The sequence below is a fragment of the Ischnura elegans genome, chromosome 6, assembly GCF_921293095.1.
Source record: "Ischnura elegans chromosome 6, ioIscEleg1.1, whole genome shotgun sequence".
Classification (NCBI taxonomy): domain Eukaryota; kingdom Metazoa; phylum Arthropoda; class Insecta; order Odonata; family Coenagrionidae; genus Ischnura; species Ischnura elegans.
In genome coordinates this window covers 89,957,777-89,981,198 of record NC_060251.1, presented here as the reverse complement: position 1 = coordinate 89,981,198, position 23,422 = coordinate 89,957,777, and the positions used below count along the sequence as shown (strand labels likewise).

At 38.1% G+C, this 23,422-nt stretch overlaps 1 protein-coding gene across 1 annotated transcript in view; it reads right to left on the bottom strand.

The window, feature by feature from the left end:
* Positions 1 to 23,422, bottom strand: part of LOC124161148 — a 209,799-nt gene that overhangs the window by 22,521 nt on the left and 163,856 nt on the right. Inside the window, exon 7 of the mRNA XM_046537383.1 lies at positions 1,727 to 2,141. Coding sequence (XP_046393339.1) covers positions 1,727 to 2,141 — 415 coding nt within the window. The remainder of the gene's footprint in view (positions 1 to 1,726; positions 2,142 to 23,422) is intronic.

The window sequence follows — 23,422 nt, the reverse complement described above, 5'->3', positions numbered from 1 at the left end:
CGACTCAGGGCCATTTTATCTTATGTCTCAGAAAATTGAACTAAATCACCGTAATACAGGTCAACTTTTCATTACATACGCGCGGTGTACAATCAGCATTTGCTCCATCATTCCACAATCATTCCAAAAAGTGACGCCAGAAATGAACATAAAAATTTAAAACCCATGCATGAGTACCAAACGCAGGTATTTTACATCCTGGAATCATTTCCGCAGCGTTAATATGGTATCTTCTTTATCGTTGTTAACCTTAGTTCCAGTGGAATATTTTTCGAATGATTTTTGCAAAATAGATAACTCATTAAATTTGCAAATTTTATGTGGGCGTGCTTCATCGAAAACGATTATTTAATTGGAAATAGATGATTAAAAACATTTCTTGGAATGGAACCCATAAAATCAAGGTTTCACATATTCACAAATATTTTAATAGTTAATTAAAACGAGCGTGTACAAAGAAAGAAAGCAAATAATATGAACAGGCTTTTCATGAGCATTAATTGAAATTACCTTTTATGATAATTACTCGTGTTAGAGTACATTGATATTATTATTTAATGTTAGGGATCAAAGGTGCTGATTAAGGAAGGTAAATAGAGGAACCGGTGAAATATGAAGATAAAATAGTGAATATCTTTTAGAGGCTTTAACAGATTTCTATGAGAAAGAGCTAATTTTGACATAGGCACATGGTATTACCGACTGGACAAGGAAAATACAGCGTTCTATATTTTTGCAAGTCACTCATCCGTCTTCCATTAACTCCGTACAAAATGCTTTTCAAAGAGAGAATAACGAATATATAGCATCAATGATTTATAAGGAACTGAATAGAAAAAATCGAACTTACTTGCAACTTAAAAAATTACTAACAACATGAAAATACTGAATTTTATTAGCTTAATTCGGTAGCATTACGGGACGAGTAAATTTTGCTATTTAAATTTGAGTTATCTTTTAAGACGCATACACAATTCTGCTAGTTCTCTTGTATGGCAAGGAGGCATGGCCAGTAAAAAAATACACCCAGTAAAACTTAGTAACTTTTGAAAATGCCATACTGAGAAAGATTATGGACATTTGAAGGAGTATGGAGAATACTTAAAAACGGAGATCTCAGGAACCGGTACAGAAGACCTGATATTGTGGCTGTGATAGGAAGTAGTAGAATTAGGTGACTTGGTCACGTAAGAAGAAGGGAGGAGGATGCAATGATAAGAAGAGTATGGCGAGGTCAACTAGAATGAAGTCACTCGCGGGAGAGACCAAGACTAAATGGGATGACCAAGAGGTTAAAGACATGAGGAGACTCGGCGGAGAGGTTGGCACGGCAGAGAACAGAGACAATTAGTTGGGGAGGCCAAAAATTGACTTGTATTTGAATGACCACCTCCAGTTTTTTCTTTTAAGCCCGAGTTGAGTCTGATTTATTTTTTAGACAAAGTTTAACTTTAGCTATTTTACTTCGTTGAAATAGTGAATAGGAAATGGAGACTCACTCTACAATATAACATTCAGTTTTCTACAAATGTGCTTTACCGAAATGCTTCATCTTCCCGTTACAAACGTAATTTGTGAAAAATTAAAATTTGTGGTAAATTTCTCCACTGCGCTCTGCGATGACTTTAATCATTAACAGTGTTTCCAATCAATCATCACCACACTAGTCTAATACTCCATCCCGATAATTAGCACCAAAATTCCGTTTAAAAACTACATAACTCACCATCGCGTTGGTCCTCTGCCTTCCAACTCTCCGGTTCCTCCTTGAGCTCAGCTACTGGCGGACTCCAGCTGGCGTGTTTAGGATTATCTTCTGAATACGACTGACAGTTATTGGCTCGTCGACGCCGCCTCGCCAATACGAACAGCAGTATCAAACAAAAGAAGGCGATGGCCGCCCCTGATCCCGCCAGTACCTCTCCCTCCACCCATTTGATCCCAACCCCACTTTCGACTTCCTCCTCGTCGGTCTTGGTCAGCTCCTGGGCCGTCGGCGACGGACCCTCGGGCAATTCGGCATCGCCCGTCTGGTGGTCGTTCGCCAGCACCACTGGTGCCGCCCTGCGGGTGTCGAGGTGCAGCACCTGGCTGCGGTCCGGCGGGCGCGAGTCACCTGGAGTGCGGGACACCACCTCAACCTGATGAATAAACAGGGAATGAATGGTTATGTCTAAATCCGTGACTATCTTGTGCAAAAAAGGCACACACCTATTAAAATATATCGATGGCTAAGTTCTAACAACACGTGTCTCAAAATTTGGCCCGTTTGAGACAAGTCTAAAACATAGTTTAATGACATTTAATAAATAAAATTCAAGCAAAATACAACTCTTTCTTTGCAAATGCATGCTTCTTTTTCAGTTTTATGAATTTTTGGTTTTTAATTTCAGTGTACAATTAAAAATATAAATCCTTTCTTTTGCTCTCCTGAAAAGTTCCTATTTTTGAGATACGTGTTGTTAGAATTTAGCCATCGATATGTCTCTTTTATCAAATAAACTCTAAACTCGATACCAAACTTGATTTTAGAGAGAGTATCCTTCCATCTCGAGCAATTTTTTTATGCGAGGAATAACTTGTTTAAAATTACGTTTTCATCTTAAAATTTTTTTGGGTGCTTGGAGTAAATATTTGCCTATTTTTCAAATAAAAAATTTATTACCGAAAAAAACCGAGGCACGATTTTGCTATACTAGGATTAGTCACGGTGATTACATTACGGAGTCACCCGCAATGCCCAAATGTGCGAAATTCCACAGGGGAAGAATCATTCGCCTTGACCGGGTGCTCTCGATTCCGGCCGAGCACTTTACCTACTTAAGCTAAAGAGGCTTCAATCTCTGCTCTGGATATTTGCGTGCTCCTTAGATATTCGGGTTCGAATCCCAGACAAGTCGCATGACTTTTCCTCAATGGAATTCCGCATTGAGGTAAGAATTGAATATTTTGGAAATAGGGATATCTTTAAAAGGGTTAGTTACCCTGAAAAATTGTTTGTGAAAATAGCATAAGTATTTAACAGGTAATGCGCCACAAGAAATGACAAATTTTTAGATATACTCATTTAAACATTCGCGCTGCTTATGCACCATTGTTTTCTATGCCAAGCGCAAAATTATTAACTCAGGGGAAAATAATGAACGGTAGGATTTTCTCCAGGGTAGCTTTTACGTGATTTTTTTAGCTAAAAAATCCACTAGTCTGAACTGCACTGGCATTGAGCGTAGTTATTTTCAGTATTTCCTTGCCCTTTTTAAATTAGCACTTCCTCTTTTTACGCTGCTTGTTGCCTCATCTCTTTCCTCAAGGTTGGAAGCAGTGACGGATCTACTAAGGCGGAGGGGGCTAATGGAGCTATAGCCCCCTCCATTGGGTCGAAACACACACTTCGTAAAATCGAACTATTTGAGTGTTACCACTTTGTACAAAAGTGTTTAGTTTTATTTTCCTACATATTTGCCTTCTTTAACGAATTGAAGTACAAATTAGCGCTAAACTAAGGGCCTATTTTACACGCTTTTGGTATGTTACAATCCTGTAATAGATCCAGAGAGGGGCTATAGCCCTCCGTTGGGAATTCAATTTATACTGGATAGAGTCGTAATCTTAGCCCCCCCCCTTTGTCCCTATCCTGGATCCGCCACTGGTTGAGAGTCCTTTCGCCGATAACATTTTTTTATATTAATTATGGAAAGAACTTCGGATTGCGATGAATCCACTTTTTTGTCATCAATCGCAATTTTGAATCGGGTTTTTATTTTCACGGCGCGTAAAATTTATTTCCCCTAAGAGCTGAAATGCGAGAAGGCTTCCTTCGTGAGATAAGGAATAACATCCGTAATCTCTAATTCTTTTAAGTGCCTCAAATACGCTAAGATATCAGTTTTATGGCCGTTTCACAATGAGATCCCACTGGCGGAGAAAACAAAGTAGCCATTCTACCGGGAGATTGATGAGAGCGACAGATAGTAAATATTCCCATATTAAGGAGCATAAATAGAAAAGAAAAATGTTCAACGAAGATAGTCTCAAATTTCGTTCGCTGTCTACACTATTACTTCCTACACGGTAGTCACTTTTGATCGTTATATGTGATATGCTGCAGGTGTTCAAAATTATTATAATGACAAATTTATAGCTAAGAAAAACTGCAATCGGGGAAATTGGTGATGCAGAAGGTCAGTGATACATCAAGGAGGTACCTTCAGGGATGTGAGATTCTAATTATATAATTTTTGAGCATATTATTAAAAATGTTTGGTATTCATCTAGGATGTAAATGGATGTTCAAAATAAGAAAAAGAGTACAAAGAACATGGATAATTCAATCCAAACATTTCAAATTGCTATTTATCCAGTCAAGTGCGCTGAATGTGGAGTCATTCTCATATAACTAACGTCAATTGACTCCAATGATAACAATAATTTCCTAAAAATGCCGATAAAGAGCCTAGGTACATTTTTATATCTATAATCAAGGTATGGCGAGTTATATTTCAAATTTTTGTCCAAACTGAATGTATTTTAGCAACAGTTAACATTTTTGTGTGTGTGGCGTAACAAGTATCATTATAACAAACTCGTAAAAAATACGGATTTTTGATTGAAAATTTCGGCAAGCCTTTTTCTGTGTTGGTTAGTCGATGTGTAACTTCAGGGATGAGAGATTAGTACATTATTAAAGGAGCAAAATTTCAGATTTTCATCCCTTACATGTGCTTTTAACCGCAAACGACATTTAAAAGCTTAAAGCCTCACAACAACTTGACTTAACCGAATCAATAAGTGAAATATTCCACCATTTAAAGCTTAGACTATGTAAAAATCGTGAAATTGATTTTAGAGAACTTGGAATAGTTTATATGCATACCGAAAGATATTATTTTCCTCCTCGCTACTAAATACTACGACGGTATGTTTCATCTGTTTTCAGATAATGGCCTTTCGAAGTCGAACTATGCACCTTCAAATTATTGTGAAGCTAAAGTTGTTGCAACTACTCTTCTCTAAGGCTCTTCCCCATAGTTACGAAAATTTGAGTCAAACATAGTTCGAATAAAATCATTTCAGACTTCACTTGGTGGAAATGCAACATATCTGAGATAAAACCACCAATTGTAATTTTCACACTTATATATAAAACTCCACTATCTAAAGCTATTCCAACTATCAATAGATTTCAATTTTTAATTTGTTGAAAAAAACGTATGATGCCTCTGAAATTTCTCAATACGCTCAAAGAGTATTACAAGAATAATTTTCTATTTTATCAAGTTCTCTACAGCATCGCTTTATCCTGGTAAATTGCTTTTATTATTGTACGTAATCTAAAAAAATAATCCATGATAAAATGTTAATAACAAATAGCAATTTTCTCAATTTATTATAAAACTCCACTATCGACCATGGTTTCAACATTCTATGTTATTTTCAATGAACACTTCTCAACTTGAAAATGACATAAAATGTCGAAACCATGGTCGATAGTGTAGTGTTACATTAAATTGTTGAAATTACGACTTATAATTTTTATCAAGCAAGTAGTTGTTAAAGGGGTTTTATACTCCACAGCTGTGCCAAGTTAAGTCAACTTAAGTTGTTAACAAGCCTTAATTCTTCGCAAAATTCATACTCGGTGAATTGACGTCACAGTCGCTCAGAGTCAAGCATCATCATTGAGTCAGAACTGAATTGCATTGGAAAGAGAGGATACGAAGCGACAGGATTGCGGGCGTCGTGTGCAAATACCCTTTGCGGCGTGTTTACGAAGTTTGGAGCGTCACCGCTCCATTCAGTAGAGTGATGGCGTTAGGTCGTAATAGCTGTTGAAGTTGTCGTTGCATGCCAAATGCCATTCGGAGACTGGGCCGTAAACGGTTGGGAGTGGAGGTGGAGTCTCTTTTCATCATACCCTCACCGATGATCTCGTCGGGAGAGAAGTTGCGACGTAGTGCTTACATCACGGGAGGCGATTGTCATTCTGCTTTTCAGCGAAAACAGTTTTATGGCTTCAAAGGGGAACAAAATATTTATGAGCAACTGTTTTCTGGGTGTGAACCTCTTTTGATTTCTGCAGTATATTTTTCCTTGACGACGAGAGTATTTAATTTTTTCTATTGCCTTTCGCATATTTATCTACACTCCTAAAATAAGTTATGTCAATAACAATTAACTAATAAATAGCATTTTTGAGCAACTTTTTTTCTGTGAGACAACCTCTTTTGATACCTGCAGTATATTTTTTCTTGGCGGCAACAGTTTTTAATTTTTTACATTATATTTCGCATATTTTTCTACGCTCCTAAAACTACTTTTTGTCAAAACTTTTAACTATTAATTGACATTTACGAGCAACTTTTTTCTGGGTGTAAACATGTTTTTATTTCGGCAGTATATTTTTCTTTGACGGAAAGAGTGTTTTTCACTTTTACACTGAATTTCACATATTTTCCAACGCTTATAATTCGAATTTCTGTCAATTACTTACGACTTATTTTCATCATAATACCATGGCTCTGTACTGGTGTGCAATACGTTCTTATCCACATGCTGAGTCATTAGATGTTTGTTGTTTGGTGAATTTAAAGTCTGGTTAGCCCGACTACTGAATATAGTCTTTGGCAATTGCATGCATAATGAATCATGATAGCGGTAAAAAATGTATCCGATATATAATGTTGAATTGAAAATAAATATGAAATGGTTGGATCCATTATGGTAGATACTAATGAGCTAGATAAAATTAGTTCATCGATTTGCCGACGGTAAGCCAGCGTTAAAATTCGAAAGGGCTAAATGAAATTGGTTCAGCCTTCGAAAAATGCAGATCTTCACAATAATTTCAAATATGATTTGTACCAGTAGAGTATTAGGGAAAATTTTATTTTTTTTACTGTGTTTATTCTGAATGATTCGAGCAATTATCGGAAGTTATCACTACCAATGTACTAATTTATCTTTATTAATGCTGACTAATTTATCATTTTTATTTTTAAGGATTCCTATCCAGAGAGAGGACTGATAGTTCCTGTAATTGCACAACCTGACCAACCGTTCCACATACTTATGTTATGGGTGAGTACATGCTTTTTGTTTTAAGACAATTAATTTATGAACGAAATGAAATAAAAGCGCGTTCGGGATAATCAATACTTGTACGTACAAGTTATATATTCTCTCGAAATATTTTTTTATTTGTGCATCAAATTTTAATCATAATTTACCATTATATTTAGACGCATGCCTATGCGCTCATGTTGGACTGAGGCAATTAGTTCTTTTAAGGCGAAATATTTTTCAACTCTTCCGACCACGATGAGTAATTCCGCTAATTGAATGTGAAATTAGGTTAATATGTGAGTTTACACGTTTCATCCTATCCTATTAAAACGGTAACGAATCAAATTTCAACATATACCGACGAAACGTGGAAAGAACTCTTGATCGCGAATAAAATTTAGGGCCTAATCATTAAAAAAAAAAGTTGAGAACCAATCAAAAGATCGGGTATAAATCCCCGAGGGTATGGGTCAGTGCGAATAGAGCGAACAAATGAAGAACGGGTGGAGATCGTCAATCCGATTCTTTTTTTTTTCGATGTCGAAAATTGAGACCACGATGGAATGTCAAATGTGGAATACGCGCGTGTGACGAAGGGGTTCTCCAGGGTGGGGTCCCTTAATTCACGGCAGGATTGATTGGAAGGGGACTTAGGGGTCGTAGTACCACCCTCTAGGGGTCTCTGGCGAAGAGAGGAGAAAATGAATGCATGGGGAGAGGATGATGAGGAACGGGTAGGAAGGACTAGTCGAGTCAAGACCCAATATACCTCCGAGGCGGAGAGGGACGAAGGGTTTGGGGTTCGAGACGACCCTTTCTTGTCACTCACTTTGCAGGGTAAGGAGGGTCGCTGCAGGACTGCGTGATGGGATCAGGGTTCAGGGTTACACGGAGAGGTAGGGGAACTCGTAATAGGAATCCTTAAGAATACAAATGATAATAATTAGTCAGAAATATTGTCGTGTTCTCGAGAGAGCACGATACTGGAGGGCGTTCAATAAGTAGCTCAGATAGACAGGGATCTTAATTCACAGAGGCAGTCATCATAAAAGAATACACACCCATTCTTAAGTAAAGTCCATTTAATGACAATTAGTATAGATGCATATTAAACTTAGGTTTGGCTTACTCGTCGCTCGTAGTTCCCTGAGCCAAATACTATTTCTAAGAAATTCGCCTTGCGTATTCTGATACTCTACTGCTCTAAGGCGAAGGTTGCCAAATTGTTGCTGGCCCTAGCAACAGTCGGATCACGACAATATATACACTTATGGTCATGACTTCCGATTATTGTTCGAAAACTACGAAAATATAGAATTCATTCTTGGTTAGAAATTAAATGTTTCCTTAATTCTCTACGGGTACAAATTACATCTAAAATAGTTGCCAATAGCAAATTTTTACGGAGTATAACCAATTTTTTAATTGCACTCGTGAATATTAAAGTTGGATTACAGGCGGGAATTCGTTGCACTCAATTTATCTACCACAATCGCTCCAAACTTTACTTGTTCATGTTCAATTCAAAGTGAACTAGGTTATTCTTATTTACCTCTGCCATGATTCTTTGTGTGTGAAATTGCGAAGGAAATATTCAGTAACCGATCTAAAATCGGCTTTTAATTTTCAATTTTAAATTTCCCATAGTAAAAAAAAACTATCACAAACATGAAGGTATTGTGACTCAACTTGGGGATAAGTACGTATTGCAGAGTAGTACAGAGCCTTTGTGACAGTGGCGCCGACTCCATGGGGCCTGAGGGGGCCCGAGCCCCCTCAAAGATTTGTTTGGGGGGGCGGAGCCCCCTCAATATTTCAAGAAAATAATGAAGTTATATTATGCTTTTTGAAATCACACAAATATATTGGTAATTTTTATTTCCCATATTTGACGATAGTTACCTTTTAAAATAAATTCAACAATGTGTTAAAACAAATAATTATAAGGTGAAGCAGGTTGACTGAATCAGGTGGTGTGAATCATGATAGTGTTTCGGTGCTGCGACACACTTTGAAATTAACCTCTTCCCGGGGCAAGACCTCGGATATGGGCCCCCCCAATATTTTTTATAAGTCGGCGCCCCTGCTTCGTGATGATAATAAATCCTAAGCTATTGAAAGAAATCAGTATTATGAGCGTAGAGAAATGCGTAAAATGAAATGTACCATAATCGATCCAACAATCCCTAGGTCATATTCAATTCAATTCAAATTTGGAAATTCTTATTTCGTACTACTCTCATGATACTTCTCGGAGGGGGGGGGGGCGAAAGGATTATGGGTTCGAGACGACCCTCTCTTGTCACTCACTTTGGAGGGTAAGGAGGGTCGCAGCAGGACTGCTTGATGGGATCAGGGTTCAGGGGTAGAGTAGATGGGAGGGGAAGGGAAAGAGGTGGTTGGATGCTGGTAGGATTAAAAGGAGACCAGTGTCGTGACACGACAGTGCAAAGGCAAAAGGGGGCAAAGACCCCATTTGCATGCCGATTATTGCGGACCTCCTTCCAAACCCTTTAACCCCTACGCCGCGTCCCGCCCAGGCACGTGTGTGTGAAAGCTGGCCCACCTACCTCCGAAAACCTCTTCTACTTATTGCTCTCCTGTGAGTGGAGGTTTCCTCGTTTGAAACCTTCTCATCCGCCCAAATTCGTTTCTTCCTTTTCTCTATTTTCGTCCCCTTCCCCTCTACTCGGCCCAGGATCAACTCCCTCGGGTAAAGCCGTTAAAAGAGAGTGGAGGCCTTGAAAACCCATCTTTTCCTTTATGCCTTCTATAATCTTCCGCGAGGAGGAGTAATTTTCCTACCGTTTCATGTTCGTCTCTCCATTAACGTGTCCTCACTCTTTGAGGCCTTTTGTGACCAGTAATTCGCTTACTTTGTAGCGATCCTTTCTCTTACGATAGATATGATAATTATATTTTTTTTTTCTTTTTGATTCAAGTTCTATCGAATTAAAATTGTAGGTCACACGCAGAAGGGTACATCCAATTTCCTTGGAGGATTGAAGCTAGGTTTCAGAAAGGCTTTCAAGGTGAGGTAACCTTAGCATACATATCAGAGCTAGGTAGACCAGCAAATTATCTAGTAATCTCCGTTAGGAAGGTGGCGTAAGGAAGTAAATGAAGAAATATTATAATAGGTTTTGGATTAGGGTTTGCGCTACGATTTTAATATATTTTAGATACGTTTAATATCAATTCAATCTCCCTTAATGCAGTACGTGTAACAAAATTTGATATTCTGAATCAACGGTAAATAAAACGTTCATTGCATTCCTTAACGTAAATTTCTTTCGTCTCGTTCTCTAGAATAACTGACGGTATAGAATATTAACATTTCTAAAGTTCTATAAAAAAAAAAAAAAAAAAATTTTGCCATAATTATTCAAGTTCATTAGATCTAAGAACTAATTGAATTTTTCAAAACTGCCTTGAATTTTAAAATTTATTCGCACCTGGAATGAGTGGGCAAATGAAAAATATTTACCACGGTGAGTGCAGTTATTGTTTTGTTAACAGCTTTTCCAAACTGTAAATTGCGCGCTAACTTTTGTAAATCACAAGTCGCATACACATGAAGATGATTTCCAGTAACTGATGCGAAACGAATGAACGATTTCCAACGGTGTTCCAGTCAATAGAAGACAGTGGAAACGGCCATCTTGGTTTTTGCTCTCTGGGGATAATGGATTAAATGAATAATCCCCGAGAGGGCATATAAAAAGATATTCAATGGTAAGATAGGCATAATAAAACTTGGGATCCGTGAGAGAAGGGAAAATATCGGGTTTTTAGAGAAGGATCTTCGCATGAATGAAGGAAAAGCATATAATGACAAGGCCAAGGAGATAGATATGGTCACTAAAATTTTAAGGCTTGAGGTGACTAAAATGTTCATGGAATTTAAAAGTCGGGTTGTTGGGCTTTAAACAAAGTCACGAACATTCAGCCAAATCATGACCTTAAATATTTGTGAATGATAATCTCCTTGTGAAAGTACTCCATCGAAATTCATAAACTTTACTCTTTATGTTTGGAGACATATAGTTTTGGGTTAAATAGATTTAAAAAAAATACAGATTGGGTACTATATTGCTAAGTAGTTGTTATCTCGTGGCGTCTTAGAGAGCTACGCATTCACTAATAACTGTTTTTTGGTGTTTTTTACTTCAAAGCTGTTTCAATTATCAGTAGATTTTAGGTTTGAATTTTTTTCTGCCATCACGAAAGAAACCCATAATGCTTCTGAAATTGCCCAATCGGCTAAATAGAGTATTATGAGAATATGTTTCTATTCTATCAAGTTCTCCCTATTCGGAGTGTAGTCCTATACGGTGCGGCAACAGACCCGGGATATACATACAATACAGGATGACAAAAAGGCATTGTGAATGAATAGAAGAGGTCCACTTTGACGGATAGAAAAAACAAGGCAGTTTGAAAAATGCCAATGGTAAGCTGTAAAACAGCCTTAACCGGTTGGATACTTTAATTATAAAACTTACAATCCCGTTACTTGCAGTTAGGAATCACGCATTTAGTGTGATGTTTATGGTACAGCATCGATTTATCCAGTAAATTGCTTTTATCAACATACGTACATATTAAAAAAATACCCATGAAAAAATTTATTTCACAAATGGTAATTTCCACCGTAAATAAATCACTCCACTAACGATCATAGTTTCGACACACTGTGACATTTTCAAGAGCCTTGAAAATGACAGAGAGTTTCAAAACCGTGGTCAGTAGTGGACTAATATATTTAATCGTGGAAATTACCATTAGTTGTGTATATTTTTATCATGGATGTATCGCATTTACAACATGTCAAGCCTGAAACATGCGCTAAAAATACGCTACTTCATATACTAAAAATGTTATGAATGGAGTGAATAAATTTCCTCAAACGTACAGGACAAAATCGACCCAGGCCGGTCGCCGCGGTGGCACGAACTACCTCCCCAGCCTCAAGGACTGGGGTCGAGTCTCTTTGGACACTGAATAATTCGTTCATTTGAATTCCCAAGACTAATTTCGTACCCAATTGAAAGCTCTATGGGAGCAGAGCTCCATCTATCAGATTGGGCATCGGGAGACGGTTGCTTCCTTACGGTACGAAGGGGAGGGCATTTGAAACATTTGCTGCGTGCCCCCCGTTTCCCAACCAACGTCCTTTCCCTCAGAAGTCCAACCCTGCCGCCATCATTGACGCAAATGGCTGCAATCGTCTCTAGTGTTCCCAAATGACCCAGCTGCCGTCAATCCAAATATTCACCCTTCCGAAGGGACAAATGCGTCCAGCCGGTGTGTCCTCGAATCCCTTAAATTTCTCCGAACGCTAGCGCATCTCAGCTCAAGCATAGTAATAAAGTAAAAAGGAGCAAAACACAGCCATCAAGATTAATATATACATCGATCGCGATTGAGATTGAGAACTTTAAGGTATGAATCAAGGTAATTTAAGGTATAAGTGCATCTTAGCTCAAATAATAATAACAATAATAATACTATGAAAATCTCTTCCGACCCCTAACTGACTGATTCATACAAATGTTTGGGGTGAACGAGTCGAGATACGACAAGAAGCTATAGAATCGATCCCCTCTAAAATCGTCTGCAACCCTTGGAAAATTTGTTGTGACATTTAACTACTTATCTATTACAGTGTTTCCAACTGCTTCTATGCCTCTGTCGTCACCTCTGACTACGAAACGCGGCGATAACCCGGGAAATGGAGAAATCCACAAATTGCTTCTATGTCTCTTTTCATGAGATTTTTCAAAAATGTAATTTTTACTATCTATAATACAATATGCGTCGAGAAACCAATTTTCAGGCCGAGGGGAGTACTTTTAATGTGGGCAAAATCGTGCGATTTCACTATTTCATGAGCTATTATTTCAGACGGAGGGAGGTTCGATGTCACGTCATAGGGTTCAACCAAGATTGTAAGAATCGGCAGAGTGACCAGAATAGGCTTCAGGCCTTCTCCGAAGGTGGGGGGGGGGGGGGCAGAGCCGTCTCATTGATTTAAATGGAGAAATAAAGTAAATATGAGCGAATGACAGCCATCTACAGTTTTCTGCATCGATCGCAATTGAGCTTTTGAGCAATTCGATACAAGACTTTTCACTTCCCTGACTTGCAAACCAGTGGAATGGTTTTAGAATGGGTTGATAAAATTTTAATATAATTACTTCTCCTCTAATATTCGTGGTTTTTACGGTGTTTCACTAAATTGTTCTTACTGCGAATAAATCTCCATGTGCTTTATTCGATTTCTTCATGAACGCAAGAATACCAGCGAATGTAAAACCTTTGGAATTTTTTTATTTCTTTGATCTATCAAATCGTTAAAAATTAATTAATACCATATAATACCAATATTAATTAATACCATACTAGTTCAAAAACAGGTGTCCTTAAATGAAACTTTACGTGTGGCTCCGATAAATACCCAAAATGACGGTTCATATGGTATAAAGAGATTTTTCTCCTAAGGGTTGTTTTTATATTACATATCTGTACGCATTGTTCAAATGTCCTTGTTAAAGAAAGGTCAATATTTCCTAAAAAGACTTTATCCGATTTCTTCAGAGAAAAAATGAGGATAATTGTTATTCATGCCAAGGCTAAAAGCCTGAGTCGTAAGTAGCGGTAAAAAACGTGAAATATTCCGAGTTATTAATAATTTGACGGAAATTAATATTTTAACATTTTTTGCAATTTTAACAATTTTGCGTCGCCGAATTTTGTCATGAAACTGTAAGATTTTCACTCAGCATTCCGAAAATTATATAGAGTGGAATACATATATACATTTATTCCACATTATGGTACTTACATGAAATTATAACATCTTACTCAAGCATGAGTTTTTACAAGGTGGAATATAGGCACCCCTGTGGTAAGAACCAGTGTTGGGGTTGCCACCTCTTAAATTAACAAGCTGACAGCTGGCTGGTGCGGCCAAAACAAAAGAATATACCATAACTAACGAGTCAAAGTACGCTTTTCTTTGACGTGTGTTCCTTTGAGAATGTTATGAAAGATTGAAACATAAAAATAAATGAAAACAAATACATTAATTGCCATGATACATAGAAATATTCTATACACTGTACAGAAATCAGACTAATAACATACAATGTTAAAATAATGTGCAAAGATAATATTTACAAGTACTCTTCAATATTGTCTATGGATAACAACCATATTTTTTCGCGTAAAAACAACGTGAAGGACTTAATAGAGGTGATATGAAATGGTAAGAGGTTAAACGTCTTAGTAGCATAATATAAATAAGACCTTCTAAAAGCTTCGTTATTCGGTTTTGGAATAGGTACTCTATTCCGTGGCCTCAAGCCATGATAGGAAATATATACATAGCCAGTGACATTTCCGCCTCTGATATAAAACATGCGTAGGACTCTATAAGCATATAAATATCTAAGGGGTAAAATGCCCAGTAATTTAAATAATGGATAAAAAGCGTCATCTCTTTTTGCGCCCATTATCATTAGCTTATTATTTTCTTTTGTGACAGTAAAACTGGATTTAGATTCGAGATATATGTTCCACCCCAACAACAAAGACCATACTGCAGTTTTGAATTAATTAGTGGGTAGTAAACATTTTTTAGTACAGGTAAATTACATATCTGTCTTATGTAATAGAATTTCCCAAGTGCTGTATTCATGTATTTTTTTAAATTTTGTAAATGATTTTTCCAATTTAAATTCTCATCAATAACAAGACCCAATAAACCAATACAGTCCCTAAACTTTCCAACCAAGGTCCGAGTGCATGTTTGTCAGACTATATCCTGTGATTCTGTCAGCTTGGCTTTGCCGGAAACGTGGGCGGGTTAGGGGAGGGGGCGTGAGAATTGAAAGGTGGGATGGGAAGGTTATTGGGAGGAGGTGGGCAGAATCCCTTAGCTCGTCCAAGAACGAAGGAAGGGGCGGGACGCTCTAATGCCTCCAAATTATAGAGTTCCACGGAGGAAAAACATGAAAACCTCTGCAGTGAAAATTAAATTTTCTAACTCTGTTTACATTAAATAAAATAATGATGACAGATCCCGTAGATTTTCCCGACAAATGATGTTGATTATATTTCCTGGGTTTACTACATCGTGGGGCGTGAAGAGTAAGAACTGCTGTTTCAAAGATGTAGTCTTCCATCGGCTTCCAAGTGAATCCATTCATTAAATCACAATATTTATTTGGAGACTCATAAAAATTATTTGTAGTATTGTATTTTACTGAAGGTGCGGATATAAATGCGGTGCAAAAATTTAAATTTCTCCGCTTAGCGTTTTTATGAAGTATTCCTCCTGAAAATTTTATAGCCTTAATAATTTAAATGAATCGATAACTCTTATGACAGTTCGTAGGTTTTCCCAAAAAATGATGTTGATGGTATTTCCCACGTTTGCTACGCCTTGAGTGGTGAGTATATGAGCCGCTGTTCCAGAGATATAGTCTTTTATTCGGTTTCCTAGTACATTCAGGCAGTATAATTCCACATTTGTTTGGAGATCCATAAAAGATCAATTAAAGTATAGCACTTCAAATACCGTAAATAAATGTTTTGATATTTTTTGCAATTTTCACAATTTTGCGTCACCAAATTTTGTTATGAAACAGCAATATTCGTATTGGAAACTATATAACTATATAAAGTATGTAGAGTGTAATAAATCATCGACTATAGAAGGGAAATTTTTGCCGAAGGTAACTTTACTGTATATCAGTGCGGAGAAAAAATAGGTTTTGTTAAGCTTCTATAATGTATTCCTTCTGAAAATTTTATAGCCATGGTAGTCTAAATGATTTGATAACTTCTTAAAGATGATGGGAAAAGTATGAAATTCCGACAAACTCTCAAGGATTTTTGAATACATGAACAAGCACATTACAGATCGCCGTTGCTATGGGAAAAGGCATTCCTTTCACTCTTCTTTTGTTATGAACGAAAATAAGAGATTCCGAATTGATCGAGTTCCTAGAACGCTGTTCATTATATTTTGCTCCTCGGAAATATGTTTCCTCAAAAAAGCGAATTCTCATCTTCATTTCATTCCTTTATATGCGATCCCCTTTTACCGAGTTCAATTCAAAATGAACAGAATACATGTAAACGTGGTTCAGGAGAATAACTCTTTGGCATTTGAGAGGGAAAGGTCAACTGTAACAGCAATATGCTAAAAATGAGACAGTTTATTGGCAGGAGATGCTGCATTTTAAGTCCAGCGTTCGAAAAGAGTGGCGTCAAAGCAGGCAATAAGGATATTTTTGGCACAAAGAACCGATTCGGAAATTTAATAAGTTCAAATACACAAAGCTTATCGAATGAAATTTGTAAAATAAAGTTTTCTATTCTCCAGGCGTTGCGAAGGAATCGGTTGCGATGAAAATCTTTAGAAAAAAACAGCTTACTAAAATTTAAAATTAAACCACTATCATTTATTCTATGGACACGTCCTTTTTATAGGGCAACGCAGGGGTTAACAACGCGCGTGAAGTAACTTCACAAGGAAGTTAACATCAACCTATCAACAATCATTATTATTAAAGTATTCTACCGATTAAGGTAGGTTTACATGGAGTATTCAAGAAGCATTCTGGGAGTCTCCCCTTTCATCATGCACTTCTCTCTCCAATTCACTGTAAGGCCTACTCGCTTTCTTTCTACCTAAAAATCCTATTCTCCTCCTTCCTCTCCCTCTTTTACGAGACATTCCATCCTCTAACACTGTTTTCAACGTCCGCTCCCCGCTAATCACCCCCTCCATTCATATCTTCTGTCTCCTCCGTACCTCATCTAAAAGCTATCTCTCCTCACCCACCATATCCAGCATCCACTTTACCAGCACCATTCTTCGCCACACCCACATCTCGAATGCCTTCAGTCTTCTCTCGTCGTCCCTCCTAAGTGTCCACGTTTCCAAGCGGTAAAGAGCTAAACTCCAGATCAGACTCCTTACTAACCTTTTGTTTTAATTCTTACATAACGATCATTTCATAAGCTCCCTCCTGTTCATAAACGACTCCTTTGCTAATTTTATTTTCTAATTATAGTACTCATGGCGAATGAATATTTTTACAACATATTCTTGTCCTCTCGTAATTTTTCCTTTCATCTCCCTCGTTTACCTAACATTCCACTCTCCAGCACTGTCTTCAACCCCCTCCCGACTAAGTACTCCATCCATCCATACTTTCTGTCTCCTCCGAATCTCATTCAGAAGCTGTCTCTCCTCACTCACCATGTCCAGCACTTCATCGTTTCCCCTCCTCTACGTACACTTCACCTTCTTCATTCGTCATAAAAAAACAATAGGCTGAGAGGGAAATATGCCTCAACAAGCATGTTCCCTGATAAATTTTATTTTCAAAGGAATGTGATTACTCTGAATCGATGTCTTTTAATCCCAGCGGCTTAACTTATCTCCCCTGATTTTTCTCAGTGTGCGAAGTGCATCATATATCCCGAGCTATGGAGGCCCTGGTTTTGCTGGTTAAAAAAACCGCCTTCACCGAATAAACCGTCGAAAGCGGCAGCTATATCGCTGCTCTTCCACTTTGTGTGGAAAATAATCACATTAGGCGAATTTGCGAGAGTGGGGATCAAAAGATCTGACCCTTTATAGTCAGTAAATGCCAATATGATTGCGTATTGATGAACGTATTGCATGGTACGTCAGAAAATCAAGATAAATCAGGATCAGTCAAGCAGGAGTATTGCTGAAGAGATTTGAAATTTGGCATTAAATTTTGGATTTGGATTTGACATTTGAGATTATAAACAAAACTTAAATACAATACAAAAATTACTGTAGAAAATATTCTCTTTATATTGATATTAAAGTATTTGTATTAAATTAAATGATCAATGCTCCGTAATATAAAAAAAACAAATGTAATGATAACCTTATGCAAAATCTTGCTTATTTTTTAAGCGTCTTGGGGGGAACGTGCCCCCGTCCCCCCTAAATCCGCCTATGGGTGTATTTAGCATCATAGCCTAGAAAATTCATAATAGATCTAAAATATGTATTGTTTCGGGGACAACGTATGCAGTGAAGAAAGATTTAATACTTTCCCGGCTAAATTCGTGGGAATCCCGAGACAAGTTTACCTACGGCTTCAATTCTTATGATGTTGAAGTTCAGTGGCACACCTTGAAATGAATAAATATTTGATATATTGAGTAAACATTTTGCTATGATAATTGACTTTTCTGTGATACACTTCAAGATACTTGCAATCTCCATCCAACTCTTTTGCAAAATTTTCGTGGGAAGAATCCTTATTATTACACGACGGCTTATTGGATCTTCTAACCACCTTTTCAGCTTCATTAGTAAAAATGTATACCATGATTTAAAATATTGTATTTATTGTTTGTTTATTAATTTATTATTTTCTGTGTCTTTAAGAGCCACACACCTAGGAAATTCTTAATTATGTGCCAAAACAGCATTAAACTACCGCAGAGCGCCGGCGCAGAAATGGCCATTCACTCAGAAATCGCTATACATTGAAAGAATTCGATAAATGTACGGAAATGATAAGCCAAAGCGAAAAATAAAAAATAATCTTGCTCAGCCATTCTTGTGTAAATTATAAAACGCGCATGTTGTTGCTCACTTTTCATGAGTTAGTGACGTCACTGAGGTTTGGTTTGCACACTCGATCAGAAAGAACATTTACCTGGGGGTGGAAAAGCTCACAAAATCGTGAATAGCGAGGAACCTTACCCATGGTTCAACGCAGACGTGCACCAGACTGAGGAGAAAAAAGCGGTGAAACACTCGGTAATAACTTATGACGCCATAAGCTTATCTGGAAAATGGTTAATGCCGTCGATTTTTCGTCGAAAATACTTTGAGGAATAAATAAGGCAATGCGGCGGATTGAAAAACAGTAAAACGCGCCTCTCTACTTTTCAAACTTTTTAAATTTAATTTTAGAGTATGAACATATTATTCTCCGTTCATATGACATCGATCAGTAGGTACGTCGGTAACCAGCCAACACACGTAAACACGACCGTGGTTACCCAGTGCTGCCCTCGTGTGCCCAAGCTTCTAACCTCGTCTGAGTACAAGTACCAGTGATGACAAAAGTATTGCACTTCAAACAACTTCCCTTATCTTTCTTTAAAATCATCTCTACACAGTCCGAAAAAGGATGGAAAAGTGAGTTCTATGACGTTAACGCATGGAATCAAGATATCGAAAAAATCTGTGAGCTCACACGGAAATACATTCTGTCTGTTATGTACTAACTCTGAGTTTTAAACTACGTGTACAAAGTAGCTTCGTCCGAAAGATACTATCGATAAGAATTTGATACATAATATTGAAGAGGAATCTTATTGCCCTAAATCAATGTTTTAAAAGGGGTCGCTTAAAAAAACACTAAGTGCCTAGGGAGTTACATCACAGGGAGTTATGTCATGCGGCCAGTAACTAAGGCATTTGAATATATGGTGAAGATTGGTAATAAAGTCCCTGCGCTCAAGCAATTAATATTCGGAACCATACGTGTGATGAGTCATTACCTAAGACACTTTCCCTCCAATAATTTATACAGTATTGGTAACCAATGAATGGCATATCCAATTCATAGGAACTGTTTATGGATGAAGAAGAATGTTTAATGGCAACGGTGAGTTTGTGTACTTGGAGTCTAAGTTTTATCATCATTAAATTTAGAATTCACAAAGTGGGAGATATATAACCTCTGAAAATATTCTGCTTACCAGATTTTAATTCTGACTTCTTCATTTTCCATAATAATATCGGAATTATTGAGAACTCGAGTGGTTTTCATGTTGGCCTCAGCTTCCGTCCACTGCACACACTTGTAAAACGTTCACATTTAATTTCCAGCCCCGTGCGCAATGTAGGGTCGCCCGAAAACTAATGTTGACAAGCATTTGCCGTGATAAATTGCCGTTGAAAGGAATCTAATTGCCCTGAATCCATGTTTTAAAGGGGGTCGGAAAAACTGAGCGATTCGCCATTCACGATGCGTTATAATAGGTGGGTAATGACTCATCACACGTACGGTTCCAAGAGCGGAGAGCGACTCGAGTCAAAAAGACAGGCCCCGTCGTCCTTGGTGTTCCCATTAGTTTGCGGGTCGTGTACTCTCCCTTACCCTGGCGTCCCCAGGGTAATTCCCACTCAATCCTTGTCATTCTCCCCTCTGCCACACCCTCCCCCGCCTACCCTACCCCTCACACGAATCAAAATCTCCAAGAAACCCAAAGAAGAAGAAGAAAATGACGAAGAAGCAGGAGAAGAATCTATGAATGCAGGCAATCAACGCGCTTCCCAATCAGGCAGCGATTCTTCCTGTAGGGTTGAAGAGAGGGGGACACGTTCAAACAAGCCCCACGGTATACCCCACAGGGCCTCGGCCCTTTTTAGACACCGCTTCGTCTTGCCCACAGAAAACATTCGCTTGACCCGTAATGCCGTCGGCGGTAGACGCACAGACCCAGCCTCACGAGGCGGTAGACCTCATTGTCGGCCGTTGACATTGGGACACTTAGCCACTTGTGTTAGGCTCGGAAGGAGACTTGCCTACCGTGTAGAGGACACATTTCGAGGAGGTTTTGAATGCTAAACAGGAGTCGTTTTCTCTGCTCATGATAGTCAGGCGTTGACATTGGAGGATTTATCCAATTCTCTCCTGATGACACTTGCTCAGATAGACATATTCTTAGTAAGAATCTCATGACCTGAATTATGAATCGAGGTCATATTTCACAGTCGACGGTAGGATTTGATTAATTTTACGCCCACCTCAACAAACGTCTTAAAATTTGTTCATTTTTTACGAACGTGAGTTTCTTTCCTGAAGTTACCTAAACGCATTAGGGAAATTGGAAAGTGCGAAGACCCATAGGACCGAAAAGTAAGCTCATAGTATACTAGTGAGACATGCATATAGTAAGTATTTCCAGTGAATTATCATTTCGAAATCAGCTTCGAAAACAAGTCTTTCAGACAGTTTTGACCTATTTTAACTGTAAGTAATCGATAGTGCTAAATTTACGACGCGCAAACTCTTAATGTATGGTTTATTTACTTGTAGGCGGGCACATTTGGATGGCGAAAATATTATTTTAAATAATTTACGAAGTCTTGGATGAAATTTTTGCAATCGACTACAGAAATAAACTACGTTAGTTTTAGCCCTAAAACACGGCTTAAAATAACAAAAAAAAAAAAAAATTATTTTTATTATTACTCATTATTATAAACTTTTATTGATTTCATAGCATAAAAAACACAACCGATATTACAACTTTAACAGCAATGTAAGCTTTGTTACCTCATAGGGGAAACTGTGTCGGCGCAACCTGCATTGATAAATTTTGATTATTTTACAAGTAACTTATTGTCTAATCGCGTGAATTACTAAGTTTAGGTATTGAAAGCTAATTATTGTCTTGAATAAGCTTCGATAACAAGTCTTTCAGATACATACAAAGGATGACGGTCCAATTGACGGTCAGGCGTGTTAGCCAGTTATACCACCAAGCCATATTCTCAAAGCGAACACGCCTGACCGTCAATTGGTAGTTCCGGGTTCGAATCCCGGAAAGTTCAAATATTTTTTCATGGCGAACTTCGTTCTTGGTGTATTTAACTTTGTACCTTCACGCATGACTGCGTACATAGTTGTTTCATGGAGTTTTTAGATGTATTTGATGCACGTGGATAAACTTAAAAGTAAGGTCTCCAATTTTTTTAGTCACTGGGTATGATATTTATTTACATTTTTGGATGCATCGTTGTCAAGGTTATGACTTCAGCTATTTTTCGATGTAGTAACCCTGGCACTCGATAACTTTCGTCGTTCGCACGATATGCACTTTTGAATTCGGTCTTCATACCAGCTTCTACCAGCGTTGCTATGATGGGCGTTGGTCTCCTCTTAAGGCCTGTTTACACGATACATTAACACGTACGAGTTAATGTCTGTTGGCATGAATGATTTTTGTGGACCGGTACGGAACATGTACGAATGCATGAACCAAATTAGAACAGGTTCTATTTTCTGTGCATGCATTCGCACAAGTTGGGTGGTTACACGGTGCATTTTGGCGTTCATTCTCGCGTTCATACATTTAGACATTAACCCGCACGTGTTAATATACCGTGTAAACAGGCCATTAAACCTCGTCGTCCGTCGCGAACTTCATTCCTCTAAATAGTTTCCTTAGAGCGAGCAACATGTGGAAATCACTGGGTGATAGTGCCCAAAAAATTATCTCCTTCCTCTTTAAAATGGTGCAAAACTTCTTCAGCACATTCCACGCGCTGCCTCTGGTGCCTTCGGTGAGCTGTTTGGGTACCTACCCGGCAGTGGAAGTTTGCGCGTCCGAAAAGGAACTTGTAGCACCACTAACGAACGTTTTTAACATCCATACGTTTTCACCGTAAACCTCGATCAATTGACGATTAATGCCGATAGGTGCCAAATTTTTCCTAGTCAAAAATCGTATGAAAGACCAAATTTCAAACCTGGACGAAGACGTAAGAGAAGGAAGGAAGAGAAAGACATGGAGACGGCTGCTATGCTAACAATGGGTGGTCAACAATGCTTCACGGCGGTCGAGAGTGGTAGTGGAGGATCCAAAGAAAACAGTGGTGTTGGCGAATTGGCCAAGCGCTTAATGCGTTGACGTAACGACTTAGGAGACCTTACTTTTAAGCAGGTTTGACAATAGAAACTGAACAAAAGTATAAACCAGTTAAATTTCAATGGTTACGTTCAAGGGAGCGGAATGTTGAAACGAAAGGAAATGGATCCAAATCTGAGGAGCTAAACTCAGGGTTGAAAGGAAATCGGAGTCAAAACTACTTCGGGTCGAAACTAAGGTAAAACTCCCGGAAGAAACAAATCGCAGATAATGTTCCGTACCTGAGGGAGAACGTGCTCCACAGTTTAGTTTCGACCCACACACCGAGTACGAAGTATGGTTGAATGAAGTAGAGGCTCGGCCTACCGCCAATAGATGCTTGGGTCACTCACATTTTTTACCACAAACAAGAGATAGGTGAGCACAAACCTGCCATTCGATTTTTAAGCTCAATGTTTTATCCTTTCCACACGTATGTCAAAAGTAATGGCTCGAAACTATTCCCTGTTATCCCCCTCCACTCAACTTCTGGGATCGATACTTAACTATGAGTAGCGGAATTTCGATTAATATAGTTTCGTTTCCTGGAGTAAAGTTTTGTCCCGGGTTGAAACTTAACTTCTTGGTGATTTTAATTTCGTGCTGGAACGAAACTAAACGTAGATCTCATATTTTCGTTTACCTC